Source organism: Salmo salar, chromosome 14 (genome assembly GCF_965601325.2).
Source record: "Salmo salar chromosome 14, fSalSal1, whole genome shotgun sequence".
In the NCBI taxonomy this organism is placed as follows: Eukaryota; Metazoa; Chordata; class Actinopteri; order Salmoniformes; family Salmonidae; genus Salmo; species Salmo salar.
The window spans coordinates 45,503,119-45,515,049 of record NC_138304.1 but is presented as its reverse complement, the minus strand read 5'-3'; the positions used below and the strand labels follow the sequence as shown (position 1 = coordinate 45,515,049).

Sequence of the window (11,931 nt, the reverse complement as noted above, 5' to 3'; positions counted from 1 at the left end):
TTTATTTTGTATTAAGGAATTTTTCAAATGTCCTGGTCTTGCACATAATGTGATTTGTATATAAATTGATTAATAAAGCTGTATTATTTATATAAATTCATTGCATGTTTGCGCTTCATAAATGGTTAGTGCTATACAGAATCCTTGGAACAACCCTACACTAAAACCTAACCTTAACCCTTACCCTAACCCTTATCAGAGTTGGGTAAGTTACTTTCTAAATGTAATCCTTTAAAGTTACTAGTGACCTGTCCACAATTGTAATCAGTAACATAACTTTTGCATTACCCAACACTCAGTAATGTAATCTGATTACTTGCAGTTACTTTTGGCTTATTTCGATTTGAGTCAGAAACATTAATTCTAGAGACAAAATTTACGAAGTTATCTACGAAGTGTAAACAGGATACTTTTGTCCATGAAGTCAGTCTCGTCCAAAACAGAGTTTTGTAAGTGAGTTCGTCATGATTTACTGTAGGGTAGGGTATCGATTACGATCACGCTCACTTGCCCAGTGCCCAAGACATCGTATGTAAAATTTGCCTATTTGATTGCGAACATAAAAAAAAGTGTAATAATATATATAAATATATATATATATATACACATGGGCAAAACTTTGGTTTTAGAAGTGGGGGGGCATACTTTATTTTTTATTATCCATTCGGAAAAACACTACAAACAGCCTTCCCCACCGCTGGGAGGCGCTCGCATCGTCCTAAAGCACAACTGACCTTTTTTTTGTATCACATTCCAAAGATAAAACGGGGGACAGAAATGCAATTTCAGAATGTCCCCCCCCCCCATCGCCTGTGAAAGTTGCACCCCTGCTTGTATTTAACACCTAGACAACCAGGTGATGCCAAGCGTGTGCAAAGCTGTCAGCAAGGCAAAGGGTGGTTACTTTGAAGAATATAAAATATATTTTGATTTGTTTCAGTTGTTTGGTTACTACATGATTCCATATGTGTTATTTCATAGTTGTGATGTCTTCATTATTATTCTACAATGTAGAAAATAGTAAAAATAAAGAAAAACCATTGAATGAGTAGGTGTGTCCAAACTTTTGACTGGTACTGTATATACAAATCACATGGAAAGTATTCAGACCCCTTGACTTTTTCCACATTTTGTTACGTTACTGACTTATTCTAAAATGGAACAATAAAAAAAAAATTGTCCTCATCAATCTACACCAAATACCCCATAATGACAAAGCAAAAAACTTGTTTCGATTTTTTGCAAATGTTATAAAAAATTAAAATATTACATTTACATAAGTATTCAGACCCTTTACTCAGTACTTTGTTCAAGCACCTTTGGCAGTGATTACAGCCTTGAGTCTCCTTGGGTATGACGCTATAAGCTTGGCACAGCTGTATTAGGACCATGCCTCAGGACTACCTGGCCTGATAACTCCTTGCTGTCCCCAGTCCACCTGGTCGTGCTGCTGCTCCAGTTTCAACTATTCTGCATGCAGCTATGGAACCCTGACCTCTTCACCGGACGTGCTACCTTGTCCCGGACCTGCTGTTTTCGACTCTCTCTCTACCGCACCTGCTGTCTCTATCTCTGAATGATCGGCTATGAAAAGCCAACTGACATTTACTCCTGAGGTGCTGACCTGTTGCACCTTCTACAACCACTGTGATTATTATTTGACCCTGCTGGTCATCTATGAACGTTTGAACATCTTGGCCATGTACTGTTATAATCTCCACCCACACAGCCAGAAGAGGACTGGCCACATGCTGTCTGCCTAGTACAGTTGAATCCGGGATTCATCCATGAAGAGCACACTTCTCCAGCTTCTCCAGTGGCCATCGAAGGCGAGCATTTGCCCACTGAAGTCGGTTACGACGCCGAACTGCAGTCAGGTCAAGACCCTGGTGAGAACAACGTCCACGTAGATGAGCTTCCCTGAGACAGTTACTGACAGTATGTGCAGAAATTCTTCGGTTGTCCAAACCCACAGTTTCATCAGCTGTCCGTGTGGCTGGTCTCAGACGATCCTGCAGGTGAAAAAGCCAGATGTGGAAGTCCTGGGCTGGCATGGTTACACGTTGTCTGTAGTTTTGAGGCCGGTTGGACGGACTGCATAATTTGTTGGAGCCGGCTTATGGTAGAGAAATTAACGTTAAATTATCTGGCAACAGCTCTGGAGGACTTTCCTGCAGTCAGCATGCCAATTTGCCACTCCCTCAAAACTTGAGACATCTGTGGCATTGTGTTGTATGACAAAACTGCACATTTTATTGTGGCTTTTTATTGTCCACAGCACAAGTTGCACCTGTGTAATGATCATGCTGTTTAATCAGCTTCTTTATATGCCTCACCTGTCAGGTGGATAGATTTTCTTTGCAAAGGAGAAATTCTCACTAACAGGGATGTAAACAAATTTGTGCAAAACATTTGAGATAAATAATATTTTTCTGCAAATAATTATTTCACCTCATGAAACATGGGACCAGGAATGTATATGTTGCGTTTATATTTTTGTTCAGTGTATATACAGTGCCAAGGAAAAGTATTTGCCCCCTTTCTAATTTTTTCTACTTTTGCATATAAAGGGAACCTGAGTGAATAAATAACACAACAATTACCTGCTTATTTCATTTATTTCATAAACAAAGTTATGCAACACCCAATGCCCCTGTGTGAAAAAGTAATTGTCCCCTGACACTCAATAACTGGTTGTGCCACCTTTAGCTGCAATGACTCCAACCAAACACTTCCTGTAGTTGTTGATAAGTCTTTCAAGTCGGCGTGGAAGAATTTTGGCCCACTCTTCAATGCAGAACTGTTGTAACTCAGCAACATTTGTGTGTTTTCAAGCATGAACTACCCATGTCGTTCAAAAAGTTATACTTTTGAATCATCTGTCCATAGAACATTCTTCAAGAGTCTTAATGATCAGGTGCTTCCAGGTGCTTTTTGGCAAACTTGAGTCCACTTTTTGGACGACTTGGGTCCCATTATGCTTGGCGAAAACCAAACACTGCATTCCACAGTAAGAACCTCATACTAACGGTCAAGCATGGTGGTGGTAGTGTGATAGTTTGGAAATGCTTTGCTGCCTCAGGACCTGGATGGCTTGCCTTAATAGAAGGAACCATGAATTCTGCTCTGTATCAGAGAATTCTACAAGAGAATGTCAAGCCATCCGTCTGTGAGCTGAAGCACAGCTGGGTCCCGCATCAAGACAATTATTCAAAACACACAATGAAGTCTACATGAAATGGCTAAAAAGTAACACATTTGAAGTTTAGGAATGGCCTAGTCAAAGTCTAGACCTAATGCCAATTGAGAATTTCTGGCAGGACTTGAAACGTGCAGTTTATGCCTGAAAACCCACAAATGTCGTTGAGTTAAAGGGGGCAATTACTTTTTCACACAGGGGAATTAGGTGTTGCATTACTTTTTTTAAATTAAATAAATGAAATAGTCATATTTTTGGGGGGTTATTTTTAAACTAAGGTTCCCTTTATCTAATATTAGGGTTTGGTTCAAGATCTGATAAAAAAATATGCAAAAATATAGAAAATCAGATGGGGGAAAATACTTTTTCATGCCACTGTGTATATATATACTACCGTTCAAAAGTTTGGGGACACTTAGAAATGCCCTTGTTTTTGAAAGAAAAGCAAATTTTTTGTCCATTAAAATAACATAAAATGTGATGTCAGAGTTGGACATCCCAAGGATTCCTGATAGCAAGGATACTTAAATGACGTAAAAACATATAATCAAACGTCTATAGCTTGCTGGTAAATCAGCCAATTACTGTCATACTGTATATTCCGCCGACAGCCTAAATGGTTACGTTTCCAGTTCGTGTATTGTGGGATTCAAAAAAAGTTTACCGGATATATTGTCTACCTGTACTGGAAAGGTTTAGGTTTCCAAAATATGAAGTATTCATTTAGAAAGTATCAAAGATGTTGAACCTCTTTTCATGTTATTTTTCTTTGCCTCGCCAAAAAAGTGACGCCAGATCTCAAATTCCGTTACGCATCATCTTTTCTATTTACGGTTGACTATTTTCACCACTTCCGGCCATAACCCTATTTTAGTTTGTTGCATCGAAGATTGTCTATTATATTGACAAGATATTCGAGTTACCGCTCTAACAATGGAAATACATGTCATCAAAGACGGAAAGCAGGCAGGGGGAGGCGAGTTCAGGTGGGACCAGTCTAGCCAATGAGAAGGCAGATACGCGTGTGAACAGACATGGAGATAGATCAGAGGACTCATCTTTGTATCTGTGCCATTGTATAATCTGTGACAGCACCATTTTTATTTTATTTAACTCGGCAAGTCAGTTAAGAACAATTCTTATTTACAATGACGGCCTACCCCGCCAAACCCTAACCCGCTGGGCCAATTGTACTCCGCCCTATGGGACTCCCAATCACGGCCGGTTGTGAAACAGCCTGGAATCGAACCAGGGTCTGTAGTGACACCTCTAGCACTGAGATGCAGTGTCTTAGACTGCTGCGCCACCCAAGAGCCCTTTTCTTCTTCTTCATTGGCTGATTGCTCCCAACTCATAGGAATCCCCACCAAGTTGACTACTATAAAATGATTTGAAGCCTCAATTGGCAATGTTATATCCATGATGAGGCCTCTATCTAGCTCTATGACAACTCCGATATAGTCGTATTTTTCTAAATTGACGAAATGTCACATGTGTTTACTTATATCAGTGCATGCATAACAAGCTAACCATTACGAAACGTCTATTGTATCAATATTGTATTGTATTTGCCTCACGTGGCAAATTAACAATTCAATTTTCCGTTGACCTCCATACAAAAATTCCTCACGTCTTGGGCAGATTTTGGGTGGAGTAAAAGCTCTCGCTTCGCCTTTTCCTCTCTGTAGCTGCACATGTAACTACACGATTCACATTGTTGCTAGCATATTTAAACCAAATGATTAGCATATTACTTAGATACAAAGTTTCAATCATCTGCTGAAGTCAGACCGAACTCTGTTTAGTTTTCGCAAACGTTTGAAAATGTTGAGCAGTGTTTCTCTCCGGGCTCAGATCGCTTCCATCATAGAGGTACTTTCTAAAGCTGCGGTTGCAGAAATTAGCAAAGTAGTCGACGATGGTATAGTTGTGTTACGTGTAGAAATGTGTCGACGGGAAAATGAAATCAACGTCCTGAACAATAATGTACAACAACTTTACAGCGAGCTTCAAAGAGCTCGAGGGATTAATGCTCGAAGACGCATTCACCATGGTCGATCAGTCGATGCTGAGAATCTTAGGAGAGGTGGGTCGACGTAGTGGTACTAACTATTTTATAATCAATCAATAGTTATCAATAGCTAACTGTGTACGTGACGTAACAGTAGTCAGCTAGAAATATGTGCAGGTAAACAATGTAGGCGTATTTAATCAGCCTACTCACGTTCACACTGCACAGAGCCCAGGGCTAACGTTAGGGCCCTACAACAGACGAGTGTGTCCTCGGGTCATATCTGTCTGTGCACAATGGGATGGGAGAGGAATAGTAATGACTCATTATAACCAATTCAGTGGCCTTGTTAGAGTGGAGGCCTACACCCTGAGATTGGAAGGTTGGGGGTTCGACCACAGACTCTCTCTGCTTGACACTCAGCATTAACATTTGGCTGGCCCTCGCTTCATACTTGTCACCAAACCCACTGGCTCCAGGTCATCTACAAGACCCTGCTAGGTATAGTCCCCCCTTATCTCAGCTCACTGGTCACCATAGCAGCACCCACCTGTAGCACGTGCTCCAGCAGGTATATCTCTCTGGTCACCCCCAAAGCCAATTCCTCCTTTGGCCGTCTCTCCTTCCAGTTCTCTGCTGCCAATGACTGGAACGAACTACAAAAATCTCTGAAACTGGAAACACTTATCTCCCTCACTAGCTTTAAGCACCAGCTGTCAGAGCAGCTCACAGATCACTGCACCTGTACATAGCCCATCTATAATTTAGCCCAAACAACTACCCCTTCCCCTACTGTATTTATTTATTTTGCTCCTTTGCACCACATTATTTCTATTTCTACTTTGCACTTTCTTCCACTACAAATCTACCATTCCAGTGTTTTACTTGCTATATTGTATTTACTTTGCCACCATGGCCTTTTTTGCCTTTACCTCCCTTATCTCACATCATTTGCTCACATTGTATATAGACTTATTTTTCTACTGTATTATTGACTGTATGTTTGTTTTACTCCATGTGTAACTCTGTGTTGTTATATGTGTCGAACTGCTTTGCTTTATCTTGGCCAGGTCACAATTGTAAATGAGAACCTGGTTAAATAAAGGTTAAATAAAAAATTAAGGAGATGGATTTGGAGTAAGGCCCAACAACAGACTAGTATCCTGTCCAGGGGGTGTACTTGTACACCTCGCTATAGAAACAGGAGGCATGTGAAATCAAATCATTATTATTACAAACCATTACACCCTTCTTTGACACAACTGCCCACAGGGACACATCCATTTAGATTACTATTAAAACAACCAATACATTATTTTGATTACTGACGTACAGTACTTATTCATTTCCACAGGGCCTGGTAAAAGTGGTACCACTTGTGTGGGGAAGACCTCGCTTGAAAAACTGCAGCCTGAGGAAGATTTTAATGAAAAGGATGAAGGAGTTAAACCTGCGGATGAGATTCTGGTGAAGACTGAGCCAGGAGGAGAGGGTCAACAGGAAGAGCAGACTACAGGGATAAAAGACAAGGAAGCATCATGCAGCAGTGTTTTCTTTCCAGGGAAACCATGTTTAGAGTCAGACGTCAGAGAGGATATGATTTTACAGCTCAGACAGCAACAACGTTATCGGCAGTCAGACACGCTCAGGAGAACAAGCAACGGCACAGTACAGTCAAACCCAGACCCTCAAAGTGCATTGGGTTCTGACCCAAATTATAATACAGCAAGGAGAGCGAGCAACAAAATATTATTCCAGGTTAAGAAACACTTCATTTGCACACTGTGTGGAAAGAGTTTTGAACGTTACAGTCATCTTGAAAGGCATCTACGAATTCATACGGGTGAGAAGCCGTATAGTTGTGACATATGTGGAAGGTGTTTCAACCAGAAGGGTAGCCTCAAAGGGCATCTGAAGACTCACAGAGGTAAGAGATTAGAATCACTTATTAGGTTATCGGTTATAGACAATTCCATGTATGCATACCAAATAACAACCTATTCCCTATATAGTGCATTACTTCTGACTAGGGCCCATAGGGTAGTGCATCATATAGGGAATAGGGTACCGTTTGGGACACACTCACTACATAATGACATCCAATATATTGGTTATTAATAGGACATAAACAATTCTATGCCTCATTGTTTTATTAATCAAATGTAATCTTTCCAAACAGTATCGATGGATGGACTAGCTAACAACGAAGAGAAGCCTCGCCTGGATAGACGTCAGTCTGAGGAAGAGCAGTTGTACGAAAAGGACGAAGTGTTCCAAACTGCTCCTCAGATCCCTATGAAGTCTGAGCCAGGGGAGGAGAAGGTTGCATTCCAGACACTAGATCATAAAGCAGAAGAACAGACAGCAGGGAGAGCAGAACAGCAACTGGATGATGAATTGTCAATGTACGAGAGAGACAGCCAGCCATGGATGTCCGGTCCACAAGCAGACAACGATATAGACAAGAGCAATTCAGAATATTTCAACAGTTCAGGTCAGAACTCCCAGTGTCTCACTGATCACTCTCCTGTACCTCCTGTCCCAGGAATGGTGGAGGCGTCATGCAGCAGTGCTTCATCTCCAGGGAAACCATATGTAGATGTCAGCGAGGATATGATTTTACAGCTCAGGCAGCAACATTATGGACCTTCAGACACACTCTTGATAGCAAGTGACGGTACAGTACAGCCAAACTCACAGGTCATGGACGGGGCTTCTCTGAACCATCCGCCCATCTTCTCCAGTTTCCAGGAAAGGAAAGTGAAAACCTTCCAAGGAGTCACCAAGGACAAGAAGTGCTTCATCTGCTCATTCTGTGGGAAAGTTTTTGAGCGTGTTGGTCATCTTGAAAGGCACCAGCGAATTCATACGGGTGAGAAGCCGTATAGTTGTGACATATGTGGAAGGTGTTTCAACCAGAAGAGTAGCCTCAAAGGGCATCTGAAAACTCACATAGGTAAGAGATGAGAATAATATTGATGTTTTCATACTTTTAATACATGAAAATGGTTAACTCTTAAGTGCATAAATCAGTCAATTATTCTGTAATTAAAAGACAGTATGCCCGTTATATAATTAAATAAGGCTTAAATAAGTGTGCATCCTTAATGGAACCCTATTCCCTTTATAGTGTAGTACTATTGACCAGGACCCAAAGGTCTCTGATCAATAGTAGTGCACTACATACAGAATAGGGTGCCATTTGGGATGGATACAAAGTGTTTTCCTGTTCTCTGTCGGGTTTAAGATGACGTTAAACAGTTCATGTTGGCTGATTTACATTGTTTGAATTGCCATGTTGTTAAAATCTATGCTAAAATACTTGATACTCTTTTCCTGACAAGCAGATGATGCTGACATGCTAACGGGACAACCTCCGCTTGATGATAAGAAGCCTGACGTTTATCCTAGACCCTCGGAGAACCCAGAGGAACCGAGGGATCAGCCCTCACCTGCTGAAGCACAGCCTAGCTCCGGGCACAGTGAGGAGGAGGAGGGCAGGGGGCAGGGGTTGGTGGGGGAAGCAGAGAAAGAAAAGCAGTTTGAATCCCAGATACTCAGTCAGTCAGGACCTCCACACCAACAAAGCACAGAGCGACCAGATTACCAGGACGACCCAGAGTATGTCATGGATGAGAGGGAGAGTCAGCTGTGTAGATCTTTCACAGAGAGGCACAGTGATACTGAGTCTGCATCACTACATCCAGGCGGCTCCTCCGATGTGACAAAGCAGCAGAACTCCCATCCTGTTTCACCCAGTGTCAAATACCATCACAGTCCTTTTGATGGACTGCACCACCACCACAGGTTCTATACGTCAGCTTCTAGAGAGGTGGAACTTGAAGACTTGTCTTTTCAGGATGAGAAAGACAAGTTGGATGTGATTGAGCAAGAGCAGTATGCAGGGATGGTTCTACATGCAAGGAACAGGGAGGATGGTTCTGGGACAATACTACCCAGGTTTCAGGACCGGGTACCACCGCCACCACTACCCGTAGAGGAGGAAACAGCAATGAGAGCGTACATCACAGAACCAAACTACAGTCAAGAAGGGATTTTATTTGCCCTTGGCATAGACAGTTTTTACAGTACAGAGGGCAGCAGCGCCACTACAGACGACACAAGAAATAGATGTTTCATATGCTCCTTTTGTGGAAAGAGTTTTGATCGCCATAGTCATTTTGAAAGACACCTGCACACTCATACTGGTGAGAAGCCCTACAGCTGTGAGATATGTGGTAAGACTTTCACACAGAAGAGCAGCCTGAAAGCTCATCAGAGACTTCATACAGGTTAATCAAGGGCCAAAGTGTATTTGTTTGTGTTCCAAATGGCACCCTATTCCTGATTTAGTGCACTACTTTTTAGGGTATGAATTGCCATTTGGGACAGAGCCTTACTGAAAGTTGTTTCGACCTCATCAAAACTCAATCAACACCAGTTAATGAGTATGGGACATTTGGCTGCTATTGTTAACACGTTGATGGTGTTGCAACTGTTTAGAAGTCCAACTAAATTGTGTTGATAAGATGTCTTATTTGTTTGTTTGATATGGTCGTTTTTACTTTTTAATTACCGTAAATTCCGGACTATAAGCCGCAACTTTTTTCCCAGGCTTTGAACCTTGCGGCTTAAACAATGACGCGGCTAATATATGGATTTTACCCGCTTTCAAAAAAAAATCTACAAAAAAACACATTCTGTGACGTGCTCAGTTTTTTGGCGGCATGAAGCTTTCATTAGACCAATGAAATTGCCGAACGGGTTTACTGTTTAGATTAAATCGAGCGCTCTCAAACTTCCCATCATTCTGATTACGGTAGTCATTTTGTCACCCTCATCATGGCAAAGACACGGAGAAATGCATATGATGCAGCTTTCAAGTTGAAGGCGATTGATCTGGCTGTTGGAAAAGGAAATAGAGCTGCTGCACGGGAGCTTGGTCTTAATGAGTCGATGATAAGACGTTGGAAACAGCAGCGTGAGGAATTGACTCAGTGCAAAAAGACAACTAAAGCTTACTGCAAATTTTTTATTTTTTGTTACAAGCCGTGTTTCGTTAAAGCCTATTTATTTTTGTTACAAGCCGTGTTTCTATTTATTTTTGTTACAAGCCGTGTTTCGTTAAAGCCTGTGTAAAGTTCATTTGTTTCAATGTACCGGTAGGCACCTGCGTCTTATAGACATGTGCGGCTTATTTATGTTCAAAATAATAATTTTAAAACATTTCAGTGGGTGCGGCTTATATTTAGGTGCGCTTAATAGTCTGGTAATTACGGTAAGTCATTGGACGTAAGCGTCTTCTGTTCGGGGGAATTTTAAGAGCCCAGACATTCGGTCTGAACATTACCACGCATTGCTTGTGGTATGGTTTTGGAAGCATAAGGATCTTATCTTTCATATCAGCTAGAAAATATATTTTTTTAAGTTAAATTGATACACACCTTTTTTATAGGGTTAGTGTTTCCACAAGGCTGATTAGCCATCTCCTAACACCTGTGTGTAAATGGATGCCACCACAAACACAGAAAAATACTGTCTTCTGAAACTGTGTTAAAACAGTATGTTTGTATTTGTGATTTTTTTTTTTTATGTATCTAGAACCAACTGCTGCAATTGAGAATAGATTCACGTTTAGATGGTGTATTTGGCTGTTTTGGCTTCCAGACCCACAGTGCAGCATTTGGTGGATGCCAAGTCCAGAAAGTGGCTAGAGAGGCCCAAAGATATAAAATCATACATAATGTCTCTTAGGCAGAGGCTTCAATGCAGATTGGTGGAACTATTAGAACTATAAGGCAGAATGATGGAGATGACAGGGTCAGTCCTGGAATAAGTGGACCTACTGTAGGAGTTATGTTGGTTCTGACACCATTACGAGGCCTGTTCTGAGAGCTTGCTCTCACAAATGTGTCGTGTCAAAAGACACCTTGATAGTTAATCAGATTGACTTTATAGCCTTCATTGGAAAGGTTATCAACATGACTGCACTTGAGGAAAACAGAACTGCCAAGTTGAAGGTTATTGTGGGAGCAGCAACAGAGTTTTTAGGAGTAACAGATGTTACTGTTGCCATGATTGTTGATATGTTGACTTTTAATAATTATAATGATTGAATGTCTCAGTATAATGATAGAGTCATGGTTTTTGTCATCCTTCAGTGGAATGTCAGAAGCCTTATTGCTAACGGTCAGGAAGTATGGAATTGATTAGAGATCAAACCTGATGTGTTATGTGTTCAAGAAACGTGGCTTAGACCACATCTTGATTTTATTATTCCTGGTTATTGTTCAGTCGGATCTTATTGATCAATTGGACAGGGTGGGTGGTTGTGCTACATTCATAAGGGAAGGTCATATATATGGTAATATACCTTTCCCATCTGAATATGAATGTGTGATGGTGGAAATCTACAGTGGAGGTAGTAATAAGTAGCAACATGTTTATAACCCTGGTCGTCAACTATCTGTAGCGAAGTTTGATGAAATATCTGGAGAATTGGGCTCTAGAGAGTTACAGTGCATTCAGATAGTATTCAGACCCCTTGACTTTTTCCACATTTTGTTACGTTACAGCCTTGTTCTAAAATTGATGAAATAGTTTTTTGACCCTCAATCTTAACACAATACCCCATAATGACAAAGCAAAAACAGGTTTTTAGAAATTTCTGCACATTTATTAAAAATAAAAAAATGAAATAAGACATTTGCATAAGTATTCA

General features: G+C 41.0%; 1 protein-coding gene across 1 annotated transcript; it reads left to right on the top strand.

Moving 5' to 3' along the window:
* Positions 1-4,872: 4,872 nt before the first annotated feature.
* On the top strand, positions 4,873-11,913 carry LOC106569707 (uncharacterized). The gene is made up of 4 exons (XM_014141277.3): positions 4,873-5,285; positions 6,565-7,137; positions 7,390-8,166; positions 8,558-11,913. The coding sequence occupies exons 1-4, from the start codon at positions 5,024-5,026 to the stop codon at positions 9,505-9,507; spliced, it is 2,562 nt and encodes an 853-aa protein (XP_013996752.3). The 5' UTR covers positions 4,873-5,023; the 3' UTR covers positions 9,508-11,913.
* Positions 11,914-11,931: the final 18 nt, after the last annotated feature.